The sequence below is a fragment of the Stegodyphus dumicola genome, chromosome 2 (assembly GCF_044657685.1).
Source record: "Stegodyphus dumicola isolate Sdum_Otavi_A_Nest chromosome 2, ASM4465768v1".
Classification (NCBI taxonomy): domain Eukaryota; kingdom Metazoa; phylum Arthropoda; class Arachnida; order Araneae; family Eresidae; genus Stegodyphus; species Stegodyphus dumicola.
In genome coordinates this window covers 264027244-264043521 of record NC_140769.1, presented here as the reverse complement: position 1 = coordinate 264043521, position 16278 = coordinate 264027244, and the positions used below count along the sequence as shown (strand labels likewise).

The 16278-nt window shown below is 33.0% G+C and overlaps 1 protein-coding gene across 1 annotated transcript in view; it reads right to left on the bottom strand.

Annotated features, from left to right (window-relative positions):
- Window positions 1-16278, bottom strand: part of LOC118201699 (uncharacterized) — a 118363-nt gene that overhangs the window by 94587 nt on the left and 7498 nt on the right. Inside the window, exon 2 of the mRNA XM_085812115.1 lies at window positions 9274-9321. Within this exon, the coding sequence (XP_085668241.1) occupies window positions 9274-9321 (48 nt within the window). The remainder of the gene's footprint in view (window positions 1-9273; window positions 9322-16278) is intronic.

The window sequence follows — 16278 nt, the reverse complement described above, 5'->3', positions numbered from 1 at the left end:
GTTTTTCAATAATTTCGTTGTATAATCCATACAACAAAAACTTTGATTATGAATTATTGTATGAAATGAAAATGTTCCCTCCATTACAGCTAACTGTTTTTCCTCTTTGGAGTAATTAGAAGTTTAAAAAAAAATTGTTACTTTGCTACTAGAAGCTGATGCATCTAATGATTGCTTATGTTTGTTGGTGTTTAAGTGCTTAGTTAAGGCTGCTTTGCCTCCAACTGCAATACAAAATTCTCCTCTGCAAATATTGCAGAAAACAATGGTGTCTTTCTTTGACACAAGAAATGGAAATTCCTCTTTGAACTGATTGTTGAAATGGCACTTCCTTTTCTTTGATTTTTCTATCCTTTAAATAAAATATGGAGTTACATGAACATTATAAGCACATTATAAATAAATAAAACTAAATCTTTAATAACAAAAACTATAAAATTTTACTAAATCTATATTTAAATGTTAAATTATTTTATACTTGTGTTGAAAACAGAGGTGTATAATAAAATTATACGAGGCACATCCAGAAAGTAAGTTTCCCTATGTTTCTCCTTTAAAGTAAATGTAATTAGCCATGTCAATTGCACATGCTTAACAGATCTATGACATATCAATCATATGCCAGCCGGACAGGTCCCGCCTCATGCCAGTAGCGTGGTTGCAGTGGTACGAAATGGAAGCTCTTATTCCTTCTCCTGCCGCCAGCGAGGTTGGGTCGGTGATAAAGTTCTTGAATGCACAATGTTTTGTGCCAATTGAAATTCATCGTCAGGTCTATGGGCCAAACATCATGAGTAAAGCAGATGATGCATCGTTGGTGTAGGCAGTTTTTGGAAGGTCGTCAAAGTGTCCATAATGAAGAGCGTCGTCTTCATTATGGCCTTCCTTCTTCATAATGGCCGACAATCCCTCATCAATGATGATCTTGTTGAGCTTGTGATGGAGAACCATCGCTTCACGATTATGAAGCTGAGCAGCCATTTTCTGCAGATATCACAATCCTTGTCGCAAGAGATTGTCACTAAGCGCCTGCTGTTCAAAAAATTGTGTGCCAGGTGAATGCCGAAAAACCCGACATCTGAAGATAAAATTGAACGCTTAGGAGTAGCACTGACATTTCTGCAACACTATCACGATGACGGCGACAAGTTCCTTGACAGGATCATCACGGGCAATGAGACTTGGATTTTGCACTTCACCCCGAAAACCAAGCAGCAGTCAATGCATTGGCGGCACAGTGGATCTCCAGTCAGGACAAAATTCAAACAGACGCTGTTGGTACGGAAAGTGATGTGCACAGTGTTCTGGGACAGGAAGGGCATTCTGCTCATTGAGTTCCTTCCATGTGGTTAAACAGTAAACGCTGACCATTACTGTGAAACACTGTGGAAATTGCTACGTGCCATTCAAAACAAGAGGCGTGGAATGCTTACTGTAGGTTTTGTGCTCCTCCACATACGGCTCAACGCACAGCAGCTGTTTTGACGGAATATCTGAATACAGTGTTACCTTTACAGAAAAGTAACACTTTATTCATATATATATATATTCAAATAAAGTACAAACAATAAATAACAGAGACTAAATAATTATGTAAACAAAACAGCGATTGATTCATAATTAGCCATTTAAAGATCTTTTAATTTAAGGTGCCTGGGCAAATATTTTCTCCATTATATCTTTAATTTTTGCTTTTCTATGTTCATCAATAGTAATGACTTCAAATTAGTTTGCTTCATTGCACTCCTTAATCTACTTTTTACAATTTTTCATTTTGAAAAAGTTCTTTTACAGTCATCGTTATAAATAGGGCGAGTACAAACGTATAAGCAAAAAAGACATTGGCATACACAATACTATATAAATTATATTTCAAGAGTAATGTATATGCACACAAGAAATTGCATTTAGCTTTGGATGAATGCTCATTAATAGATAGAACTCTTTCTCTTTCTGGCTCAATATTAGATTCAGAATAATAATTTTCAATTGAATTTTTTATTATTTCTTATTTAATTACTAGGTCCTGATATTCGTCCTTAACACATTGGCTGCCAGTCACTAGAGTTAAATTGATAGTTATTACCACCCATGTGGAAGCAAATTGTATCCAGATGCCAACATACTTATTATAAGAAACATGATTTAAAAATATTAATAAAAGATAATTATGTGATACCTAAGTACTATTTAAGGCTTTTGTTAAAGAATATTTTTAATTACGCGCCAGTGCATGATTGGCACCACGTCAAAATTTTCCCCAAATGCCAGATTAAGCACTGGTGCGTGGAATGTAAAAAATAAATTTAAATAAGAAAAATAAGTGACAGTATGCATTCTTTTTATATCAATGTGTATTACAGACAATTATACAAATTACAAAGGAATTTATAACAAGAAAATTACAAAGGCATTATACAGATACATCTAAAATGTTATTTGTGTATTATCTTTGAACAATCTAAGCAGTACCCGGGAGATCCTTCACAAAATTTGCAAACATATATTGTATCTTTACGTTTCCCTTGAGAATAGCAACTTTTACATTGCTTTCTTAGAATTTTTTCTTCTCATGTACTCAGCACATGTTCAGATTCAGACTGATCACACACAGGAGCACAAAGAAGAGATGGCTGTTTCAGTAAACTTCGTATCACAGACAAACGGTAGTCATACAGTGATGTATTTTCATTCAAATACTTATTATAGATAAAGTGGGAATTGTTCATCATTATTTTCAAAATATGCACAAATATTTCGTAGGCCACCTAGTTGTTTTTCTCTCACAAAGATAATAAGCAAGCATCTCATCCTGCTTCTCAATACCGGCCATAAATTTATTATACTGAATTACAGGTAAAGGTTTCGATTTAATTTCACCTCTTTTGTTTGTTATTTCCACCATATCATTTTTATATTTACTGGAAATGTAAATGACATTTCTCTTACCCTGCCACTTTGCAATTCATCATACCATTAACATACTTTGCTACAGTTTGCCCTTCTTCAGTTTTTTTTCGTTTACCTCTTTCGGAAATGTCTTTCTGTTCTTTCTGATTGTTCCAGTGCAATGAGTTTTCCTATCAGCAAGACATTTTGACAGTTCATAGCTGTTATAATAATTGTCCATAAATATGCTATAACCTACATCCAGCATTCCTTCGAGTAAATTCATAACGACTATTTTTGCATGTTCTTTTCTGCCAGAATCATCCAACATATGCTTGTATATATCATAAATTTCAGAGCTATACCATCAGGGGTTGTGATCATGTACAACTTGATACCATATTTGTGACGTTTATTTAGCGAGAAATCACTACTTTCTTCAGTAGGGTCTACCTTTTATGCTTCCAAAAATACATTTATTTAATTGGTATATACTGTCTGAATATAAGCCATCCATGCCCCAATACTATCGATTCATCTAAACTAATCTCATGCCCTGGGTAATTTATTTCAGATACTAACACGTTGAACAAATTCACCATATCTCTTACTTTACACAGTCGAACCTTTGGAAGCTCTGTATTCTGATCTGGGATTTTTGCGAAGTGCAATGCCCTCAGTAACAACAAAAATTGATTCCACTCATATTTTCTGAAAATACACGTAAACTAAACAGTGAATCTGTTTTCCAGTAATCTTGTATACTGTTGATCCGTATAGTTCCCATATGTATGATCAATCCCACAAATACCAAGAGTTCCTCTTTTGTGGTGTTCTTCCAAGCATTGATGCGAGAATTTTTCTTTTTTTCCTTGCAAAAAAGTACGTTACGGGCATAATCATTAGTTTCAGAAACTATTTCTTCCAAGATACCATCAGTGAAAAAATGACGAAAGAAATCTGTAGGATTGCTATCTGAAACAGGTTGGAGCAAACACTCGGATTTTATGAAAGGAAATTTTTTCACTAATGTTGAATCGTTTTCCGTCATAGTTGAATCATTCTGCTGACATGCAGCCTCTTGCACGATTCGTTCTTCATCGTCAGAATCCGAAATATCATGGGTACCAGTCAGAGGAACGAATTCTTCTTCACTGTCATAACTAAAATCTCTCGGGTACTCATCCGATAGCTCAGTCAACAAATTTGCTATTTCATCATCCGTAAGAGCTTTTTATATTGAACTTTTCTTTTTTTCGGGCGCGAAGGCCCTGCACTATCATCTCTATATTTATTAAAAATATATAAAGATTATTTTTTTCAATAAAAAATAAAACAATAATTTTGAAACCGCGTTTATTTATACATAAATTCTAATTTTCACTCCATGTCAATACCCGAAGAAATGCCCTGCATGCAATGCCAAATGAACTTGAGAATGAATAACAGGTATAGGATTTTACCGCGTCAGCGCGTGTCTGGCTGCTGCAACATCACCCCACATCACGCGCTGGCGCATGTTTGGCTCCTTGCTGATAACAAAACGTCACGCAATATCGCATGACTGGCAGTCAATGTATCAAAATTTTTAACCGGCTGTTACACCTGCATAATGCCCTAATAATATAGAAAAATAGTCGAAAGTGTTCGGCGACAACGGCTTTGAAAAGTTTTTTGGATCGAGAAGTGATATGTCTTTATACAACTTCCTATGCCCTTTAAACCTACTTTCCATCGATTAAATAGCTTTATTAAATATAAAATTAAAGACGATAACTTTGAATTGTTTGATAGAGCAATTGAAATTATAGTCGACCGATTCCTCATCGTCCATTTGTTTCACTTTTTGTTATCTTCTAACAGGTAGCTCTTCTTTTATAAATATATCACAACCCAGCCTTTCTAGTTTATTATTGCTATCCGTTGCAAACAATTTTGATGCATTAAATATTAAATTGAAGTTTCTAGAAATGGTTTCTAAAGAGCGTGCAGACTCCCTAATTATATTATACGCTAGTATGTAATCTAGTCCTTTAGTTTGCAAATATTTCATTACTGGCTCAGTACATTGAAATATTTTTAAATATACAGGAGCAGACAAAATTATCCAAATTATTCTAGAAGTTGATATTTTATCCAGAACAGATTTTGCCATTTGTCGTATCTGAGCATTTGGTATACCAATGGAAGATATACTTTTCAGAGAAAGTATTAATTCTACGCACATACCCTCCCTCGCAGGGCTGCCTCGTCGAGTCATCTGTGTCAATTCGATTGTTCGAATTTCTCGATCGGCCCGAAACCGCACCAGCCCACTGGCCTTATACACCACTGAATCTTATGGATATCTAAAGTATGAAGGAATAGGTGAAAAACATGTTTTGCCCCCTACCCCCTTGGGGGCTGAATTCTCAAGGGTAGGGGGTCCTTGGGGGGCCCGAACTTCTGAAACTTGTTTTTAGGTATTCACGTTCCATACATTTTAAAGCAAGACTCGCTCTAGTGTAGAACTGAGTGCCCCTTCAATTAGAGACAATTTTTTTAAAATTTTTGCGATGAAACCTCACTTCTGGTTACTATGATAGTTTTAACTTTGTTTTAGCTTCCTGATTTTATTTAAACGAAAATAGATTGACTTGTACATTGACATATTTGAGGCAGTGCGCAATGCCTAGTTTGTGCAATTTTAGGATTTTTTTTTAAGTGAAAACAGATCGACGTGTACATGGACACAGAGTTTGTGCAATTCTTTGACATCTTATTTTGGTTTTGTGTAGCGGTCATCTTGAAATTGTGCCTTCCTGGCGCCAATAAAGAATCGCCAAGAAACAAGGGGCACCAAATTGAAAACTTTTACTGCAAGACTCTTGTGTACATCTGTTTCTTCCTCATATGAAAAACATGTTTTGCCCTCTCCCCCCCTTGGGTGCTGAATTTTCAAAAATCTCTTTATAGATGAATGAACGAATAAATATCGCGAATTCTTTTATATATAGATTTATAATTAAACAACTAAACAAAACGGTTCAAAAGGGAAAACACAAATCAAAATAATATATTATTTGACAGAAAATGAGAAACAACCAAAAATCAATATCAAACATGTAAATATGTATCCGAATTAAAAAGGAAAAATACTGTAGAAAAACTAATAAAAGAAATTAATTTGCACTGAGTAATGCGCACCACGCTCGTAACTTAATGGCATGGCGTCGGTGTCAGCTGATTCCTTTCTGCATGCCGAGGTCCTTGACATAAACACGCTGTGCATGAATCTGCACAAATGATCAGGGAGGAATCAGGAGGAAACTAGCATCTGAGGGGCTAGACGCTTGTGGGAGGAACCGGGAGGAAACTAGCGTCTGAGATTGGCGGCTAAAACCCGCTGGGAACTGGAGAAATTCAACCAATCAGAGAGTACCATTGCGCCAGGATCTTTTGGCATCCTTTTCCGATCGCCAAACGCAATTTTTTTGCAAAACTGGTATACAAGAACGTACTTATTAATTTTATGGTAACTTGTTTGTACTTCTTGGGTAGAAAGTAGTTCCATTTGTTTTGATATGCTAATATAATTTAATATAAAATTTAAAGTAGGGGCGAAAAGTGAAGTATGTAAATCTCAATTTCGAAAACAAATACAACTTTATATTCTACTCAGTTTGCTGTCTCGATACCGAAAACTTTTTGATACATCTTTAAATAAAGGGTAACAATAATAATTGATAAAAATTACTGTATATACAATGATTATTCAGAGAATCTATGTATTAAAATGCTGATGTGGGATAACCCAGTGACCATAATCAGGTCATCTAGTAACCCACCCCAAAAAAAAATAATAATTGAGAAATTAACACAAAATTTGTTTATGCATTATTCTCCATCTAAATAATTCTATTTCATTTCATTGTGTTAATGTAAAAATAAAGATGTAATTTTTAAAGTCTTACAGCATTAACACAATCAAGTAATTTTTATTCATGACGAATCTGTGGAGTATTTTACATTGTATGTATTGCTATGTTCATTATTTTCTATCATTGTCAAGACTTTTCTGAATAATCTGCCGAAATTTATCGTCTTAACTAGTCTCCAGAGTTTGGAATTATATATTAGGAAATCACACAGTCTTTAATCTGCAATTTTAATTTCATTTGCTTATGATTTCAGATGTCATCCCTAGCAGAAATTCTGTATAAGTTTTCGAAGTACCATGAATTTTCTTTTTCTGTATAAATAAAATATTCCAACAACAGCTACTACCATTGGATGCCTCTAATTTTTATTTTGTAAGGAGCAACAAATTGTGTACTGTAGCCTACACATCTGCTGCCTATTTTCCTATAGTTTGCTATTATTTCTGATTGTAGAATTGTGGTGAGTTTTCATAATTCTGTATTTTTTCGGTAGAAATGTGAATATGAAAAACTAAATAGCTTGTTTTTTGATAAATAAATTTTTTGCAGTCTTAAACCAGAACATACATAAAAATATTTTAGTTGATAAAAGATTGTATAAGTTTTTTTTTAAATTTTTTTAATTATTATTATTATTATTAAGCTTTGTATTAATGGTAGTAAATGAGAATGTTTTCTTATTTGCTTAATCATTATTGCAAAGCATGAAAACAGTATCTTTTGAGGGTAGAAAACTTTCATGAAGTATATTTAAAAGAAATTACTTCTGTACATGTGACACATGAGAAATATCCCATGCAGCTAGCCTGTTCACCAGCGTTCAAACTATCAGTGCTCCTTAGTCTTATCCATTTGATTACTAATGAATACTAATTATGGAAGATGGTAACAATTCTTCTCAGTGTGAAAATTTTGTGACCATTTTATAGAAGGTTTCTCACTATAGTCTGCTCCGGAATCTCCGGATGAAGTTATCATTACATGATATATAATTGTTTTTCTTCATATCGAAACTAATTTGGGAACTGCAATTTTTTTTTTTTTGGGGGGGGGGGGGTAATTGTTTCTAGTAGCAGAATAATTGTACAAAAAGGACTGTTTATAATTGTATTCTCTAAGCAGGTTTAATATATTAACATCATTCAGTTTATTATATTGTCATATAAGAGTCAAATATGGCTTTAAAACAAATGGGTGGTATCTGAATATAAGTACGCATTTAATTACATAAATTAACATTCATTTATTGTTTTACAATGGTTTACATTAATGTTATGTTTACCCAATATCTAACACATTAAACAACAAGTCTATTTTGCTTGGTTTAAGGTTGGTTCCAAGGGGCCAATGCTATATTTAATGTGTAAGGAAATTACTGATGCAAATGTTAAATTGATAAAAACAACTTATTTGTACATAGAAAACAAAAACAAAAAACAAACAAAAAAAAAAAAAAAAAAAAAAAAAACTGAAATTTTCAACTTCAAGTTATATTTTACGATTATGCTTATGATCCATGTGCAAAAAATATTTTAAAATATAGTATTAAAAAGTTAAAATTTACAAAGTTTAAGAATTTATAAAAAAGATGTTTTGGACGATATATATTAAATTGTAATTTATCAACCTAACTAAAATTTTGATTAAAATATCTTGTGGTTTGAACTATTAAAATATTAACAAAGCAAACACTTTATTTTATAAAATCAGAATACCAAATTATAATTCAATGTTTTAATTTTTATACAAACAGAAAAAAAAAATAAATAAATAACTGTGCATGAAATAAATATCATGGAAATTACAATATATATTAAATTGTAATTTATCAACCAAACTAAAATTTTGATTAAAATATCTTGTGGTTTGAACTATTAAAATATTAACAAAGCAAACACTTTATTTTATAAAATCAGAATACCAAATTATAATTCAATGTTTTAATTTTTATAAAAACAGAAAAAATAAATAAATAAATAACTGTGCATGAAATAAATATCATGGAAATTACAATAGCAAATAAAATTCATGATATGCACTATTTGTTCCGGAGGTTGCCACTCACTATTTTCTCCTCTCACCTCAGTTGATCATTTGAAAGGTTTTAAGAACCAAGCACAGATTTTTTAAGATTAACACATTAGAACATTTAAGCAGAGATTAACACATTAGAACGAATCAAACACATGCTTAAAACTTTTTGTTCTACATGTAAATAAAATTACGGATTTAAAATAATTACAAAAAAGTCATTTTAATTAATAAAACTTAACACTGTAAATATAAAAACTTTTAAAAATAAATACTACTATTCCTTATCAATAAAGAATTCACACTCATTTTCCGCTGAACTGCTAAACTTAAACTAAGCTTGAAAAAGTACATTTTTAACGGCATTCAAATAATGCATTAAAGAACATAATATACAAAATGCATGTAATATGATAGAAAAATAATTTCATACCATGTTTGCCAGAAATATCTTCACTGTGTGTATCAACATCCATTTTGACTGGAAAAAAAATTACATTTTTAATTATTGTGATTTAAAGTAAACATGAGAAGCTTTAATTTATCATTAATTATTGTGATCTAGAGTAAGGATGAGAAGCTTTAATTTGTCAAAGTACTTTTAAACTCTAAGATTGCATTATATTGGATTATTTGATTATGGCAAAGTACTCAAGGGGTAACTGTGTAAGATGAGGGATGCCTTCATGGAGGACTTTCTAAGAGAAACTGGCTCATATACACATTAAATATAGAAGAAAACCTTAAAAACACCCATGAAGCTGACCCATTTGTCAGAATTCGAACTTTGGGCCGAAGTACCAGTGTTCTGCGACTTTACCGTTCGACCACTTGCAGGCCTTTAAATTCAAGGGAAAATTTAGTAATTAATGTGCCTAGTATTGTGAGCATAAACTTAATAATGTACTACAGATTTATGAAAAGCAAAATTAGATACTGACATATTAACAATAAAACTTTAGCTTAATTCGGCAGTTTTTTACTGATGAAAAGCTAAAAGTTACTTGTTGGGTGTATCTTGATGATTTTGGAACTTTTAAAAAACATTCCTAAGCTACTGATGTTTATCCCAAGTTGACAAACATCATTAACATATCAAAATGAAATGCATTTTAAAATTTAAAATACAAATTTTAATTATTAAATATGGATTATATGATAAATTACAAAAATCAAACACGTAAGCTTTTTGCAAAATCCTTCTGTAATTTCTTTTTTTGCTGTTCTCATATACACAGCGATCTGTTTTCATAAAAAAAAAAAAAAAAAAAAAAAACAAATGCTTGCACAAACTCAGTTTCAGACACAAGTTTGTGATTTCGCACAGGCCTACCAAAAGCATCTCATCACTGTACCCTTTAGCGATTTTGTAGCAAATTACTGTATTTGTGCAGAACTATTTCTGTAGTTTCTACCATTTTTGACAAATTCTAAGAGCGCATACTTTAAAATTGTCTTTAAGGTAAAAACATCATGATTTGTGCATGAAAACCATTGGAACCTGGAATATAGCAAAAAGAAAAGAACACATACAAAAATAGCAATGTGGATTGCTATGAGCATGATTGCCTAGAGAATGCTTATGATTGTGGTTTTGCACATTCTGTCACATCTTGACAGAAGTTTGGCACATTCTGAAAATTTGATGACTTTCTACTAAGGTGGTTGCAATAATGTGTAAGCACCCGAAACTAAATGCTTACAGTAATTGAATAAACACTGGATGAATCTTCATAAAGAATTTTACAAAATTCTACAGTTAAGAAAGTTCCGCTTAAATAAAATTTAACAAGATTATGTGGAAAATCACTATGGGATGTAATTTGCACAATTTAAATTTCATTACTCCAAAAAATTTTAATCATAGTTCAAAAGTAATTTCTTTTACACTGCTCGATATTGAAAATGCAACACCAAGAAAAAGTGGTGTGAGGAAATTTGTAACACGCGTTTATATAACAGGAGAACGGAGTAGCAGCTTACACTGGTGTGTTGAAATAATGTTTTCCTTATTTGTAGTTGCATTGTGGAAAACAGGCGATACCTAGAGCCACCCAATTTTACACACTGGAAATTTTATACTTAAATATCAGCAGAATTTGGAATTCGGGTTCTTTTTCTTAAATTTTATGTTCTGTGCAAATTTATTGAATTTTTGTTTAATAAACTCGGTGAATTAAAAATATGTGTTGCCTTTGCTGGAAATGAAACACATTTATCTTCGGTGCGAAACTTTGATGCCATTCGGCAAAATGTAAAAATCTGAAAATAAAATTTTTGCATTAAATACTTAAGAGCAGGTACTTGCAACTTTGACAGGACTAAGGGCCATTCAGAAATGATAAATTTTCCACGGGTCGGATTTAGGATTTATTTACACTGCTCGACATTGAAAATGCAACACCAAGAAGGCGTGGTCAGAAAGTGATGAAATTTGGAAAAAAGACAGAGACAGCAAGCAGCAATAAGTGATCTTTATTTCAAAATGATAGTCAGAATACAGAGCGAGAACGGCGTCGGCTCAGTAGGATGTCGGACAAACGTGGACAGCAATGCACGAAGAAACACGTCTAGGCATGGAGTCAATAAGAGTGTGGATGGTGTCCTGAGGGATGGCTCTACATTCGCTTTCAACCATTTGCCACAGTTCGTCTTCAGAATGAAGCAGGGGCAGAGTCTGCAAACACCGTCCAATCACATCCCAAACGTGTTCGATTGGTGACAGGTCAGGAGAGTACGTTGGCCAGGGAAGCATCTGTATACCTTGCAGAGCATGTTGGCAGGATGCGAGCACTGTGTGGTCAGGCGTTACCCTGCTGAAAAATTGCATTAGACAGCCCCTGAAGGTAGGGGATTGCCACAGGCCGCAGTACATTATCCAAGTATCATTGGGCCGTCATAGTGCCCTGAATACAAACTGGAGGTGACCTGGAATCGTAGGCAATAACGCCCCAAACCATTATGCCACGTTGTTGCACGGTGGGGTGTTCCACAGTTACTGCCGGATTAGATCTGTCTCCACATCGACGGCACACATGTTTGCGGCACCTGTCACTGGATAAACAGAAGCGTGACTCATCTGAGAACACGACGTTTCGCCATTCTGTCATCCACATCGCTCCAGTCCGGCACCATTCTAAACGTTGGTGTCTATACTGTGGCGTCAATTGCAGTCTTTTTAGCGGACGTTGTGAGTGCAGGCCACGTTTAACCAATCGACGGGAAATGGTTCTGGTTGGCACGGAAACATCCAGAGTATCTTGCGCATGCTGCAGAATCGCGGTACAAGTGACTTGCGGGACCACCACAGCTTGTCGGCGGATATGTCGATTTGACATGCGTGCTGACATCACTCTGGCTGCACCTGCACCCCTCCTTCTTCCCACATTTCCTTGTTCCAACCATGTTCGCGATAGCCGATGCACCGTGCTCGCATTCATGTGGGTATCAGCTGCGATTTGACGTGAGGACCAACCGCCCTTCTCAGTCCGATCACCATACCCCTCATAAAATCGTCTATCTGCTGAAAGTGCCTTCGTTGATGGCAGCCTGGTATTCTCTCCTATTACACGTATCCTCCAGGACAAAAACCAACTTTCTTCGATAATTCATCTGGCAGAAATAATGACACGAATATTGCCCATTCTGCACGTTCCTTCCCTTATATCTTACTTCACGTGCGTCAGAGAGCTGCGCATTTCACATCATTCGCATAACTCAGTGACTTGCGTCTACTCTAAAATTTGCATAAATTTCTGACCACTCCTTCTAGGTGTTGCATTTTCAATGTCGAGCAGTGTATAAAGGCTAAGATTGGTAAAGCAGGAGATTTGTAGATGTACTGCCGGAAAACCGTAAGAAATGACGAAAAACTGGGAATGCCGACAGCTACGAAATACTATTTTCATAATCTATATATCTAGCCATTTATGCTGCCAATCACTTAAACAGTTATTAAAAAGAAAAAATACATAATGATTTTAGTGAATCTAGTTAATATCATTTCACAGGTCCAGCTAGTCATTAAAAAAAAACTGAATGGAATCTAAGTTTAATGCTTTTAAATTACTTAATTTGATAATTAAGAAGAGAATAAATTTGAAAGAAAATTAAATACTTTATGCTTTGGTAGTGATAACAAATTGACACATGAAGACACAAATATTTTATATTTGCCAAATGGTAACACATTTCTTTCATATCCCCAAGTTTTTTTATTAAATTTTAAAAATAAATATCTTACACTCTGCAGAGTGGCAACACAGTTAAGATTTTAACCAAGTTTCTTATATTTGCATAAAATAGAAAATAAATAAAAAAAAAAAGAAAGAAATTCAGAATTGAATTAGGAAATGCACATGTTAGGATGGAAGACTATTGTCAAAATTAGGTGGATCTAGGTGTCACCATTTTTCACAGTGCAAGACACACACACACCTACATACAGATTCTTCATTATTTAATGATAGAGATAAGCTTTTGCCCTAAAAATAATTCCTTTATGTATATGCTAACATTTGCACGCACTATTTTGAGGTCAAATTACTTAATAAACTATCTTTTCCTCTCTGGATTTACTACGTAAATGAGAGTTTCACACTTTTTGATAGTAATAATGAAGATTTATATGATTTTATCTATTATAAATTTGACTGATCCAGACATTCAGTTCACTTTTGAAACTGAATCTGGCAATACTTTTCTCTTCCTTGATATGCTTATAATTCGCAGTGAAACTGATTTCAGGATTTTTTCCCATGGTCATTGATAAAAGCCTTTAAAAAATAACCTTTAAAGCTTGACATAAAAGAAAACATTCCGTTATTAGAAATAGCATTAATTACCTCCAGAAAATCAATTTTCAAGTCATTTTCTTGCCTATAAATAAAATCCATGGTTCAAATCTTAACCTTCTAAAACCGGGTCGAAATTCTCATAATATAGCCTTCAGACCGGTGCGATTCAAAACAACTTTTGCCCTCTCTTTGACATTTTCCTAATGAGAAAAGTCGTTAGTCCCCTCTCCATGGATGCAGTAAAATTTACATGTTTGTCGGATGCTGTTCCATAGTAGATGGGTTGCTAGATTTGCGATTTTTCAATGATTATTTTGCTTTCATTTAAATGAAGTTCTAGTTAGGAAAAAATGTATGCAATGTTTATATTTCATTTATTATTTCTGATCGATCTCGGCAATAATTTGTGAATTTTATAACTTTGTTTTCACACTTCATTTATATTTGCATATTTTCGTATTAGAAATTAGAAAACAAAAACAAAATTTTACAACATATAATAAATACGAACTAGCTTTGTAAGTCTGCAGGTTGGAAAGCGATTTTTAATAACATAATTTCATTAACAAAATAATGGTAATGACTAATTTAATAAAATAATAATAATATATTCATTAATAATATCTATTACTATTATATGATTAAAAGAGATTCAATACAATTAGATTTTGAGATGAACTTACAGCAATAATAAAGCTTTACATAACAATAACAGAGCTTTAAATCTGCTTTTTTTTTGATAATTTTGTTATTATAATATAAAAAAGAAAATCAGAGATACATTGGTTGCGTTTCATCATTTAACTTTAACAAATATTACATTGGACTATCAGGCAAAGGACGTATATCTTTAATGAGAATTTTTCTTTGTAAGATTCGCTTTTGTTTATGTTATTTATGTTAGCAGAGAAAAAAAAAAATCTGTGACCAATACATGCAATCATCAAAAGTATTTTCCAGTACTGTTTTAAATGTTTATGAAGAATTATACGTCAATTTCCTTTCATAGACAGAAATTTCGCCTAAAACCATCATTATATCCAAAGGTTGAAATCTATTTCATTTTCAACGAATATTCTATTTGCACATAAAATATTTTCTAATTTATTTTAGAAAGAGTAATCTTTCACGTTTCCAAAAGAATAAAGGCATACTGGGTGTTGACACTTATAGTGTAGTAAATCTGTTTTTCATATTTCTTCCAGTAATGAAAATGATTGCCCTAGAATATTTTCAAAGCAAAATTAAGAAAACTGTTTATGCCAAATTTTGCATAAAGTATCTTCTCATGTATTTTTTATTTAAAGTATGAAATTTTCTCTCTGAAAAATAAAAAATCATGAATGGAGCAAACTTAATTCATGGAAAAGGAATAATTCCATCGTAATATGATATACAGTCAAAAGTCGTTAATCCGGACTCGTCGGGACTTCGGCCATTCCAGATTATAGATCATCAGTTTAAATCTGGTAAGATGGCATGCAGAAATTATAAAATTAAAAATATGAAACCGCAATTTATGAAATAAAGAACTACTATGATCTAAAGGGTATCAATATTTACAAAAAAAAATAATAATAATTAATTTTAATTTGATAATAAAAATAATTAATATTAATTTTAATTTGCTACAGCGACGCATGCACAGAAAATTTGTAGCTTTGAGGTCCGGATTATGGGTGTCCGAATTAACGACTTTTGACTGTAGTGGACAATAGTGCAATACAGCTTATTTATTCACAAATAATCCCTTCATATCTCTAATTTATGTACTGTCGATTGAGAAATATAGGTTAGTAAATTAAAACGTTATTTCAATATTTTTTCTTTATCAATTTTTTTACAGGCTCTTAGTAGAGCTGAACACTTGTAGCTCGCTCGGGTTTGAAACCCAACTAAAGGGTTGGATTCATGGTTTTTGTGTAACGTAAATACAAGCCAGCTACCCTTAGAAAGTCCTCCGCGAAGGCATCCCTTCCTTTACACGGGTAACTGTTGTGTGCTTTGATGTAATTCAGTAAGCGAACAAAATTAATCCAATCAAACCCGGAGAACTGGTTGATTATATGTGGAGTTTTCCATCAGGAACTTAAATGCGAGCAATTTTCTCTTAAGGTTTACACGAAAGCATCCAGCTCCTTAAGCAAATACGTTCGCGTACTTTTCCGTAATCCAATCCTAATTCTCAAACATTTAATAGTAAGTTCACATACACCTTATTACAGACAAAATAGCATTCCTTTTTTAAAGATAATTTTTTTATTAACTTGTCTGAATTTCCTTTATCTCTTCAGGAGTATAAGAATTTCAGCAAATAAAACTGGCTGAAATTTTATGCAAATTAACTGATGTTTTGATTCAATTTAGTAGAAGTTACGGGAGCTTTAATGATATTTAAATACTTTTTGGCAGATGCCATCCTAAAAGAGGGTCTAAAGATAAATTGGTTTTATTTAATTTACAATGAATGGAAATCATTCAAAGCAATCATTGAATGAAATCATTGAATGAAAGAAAATCACAAAAACTATTATGCATGCAATTGTCTCTTATTTATCTCCTGATAAATCAGACAAAATTGCCTACATAATTGAAGCACTTTGAAATAGTTAACACTATCGAGATCAGGAGGCAGAGGATCC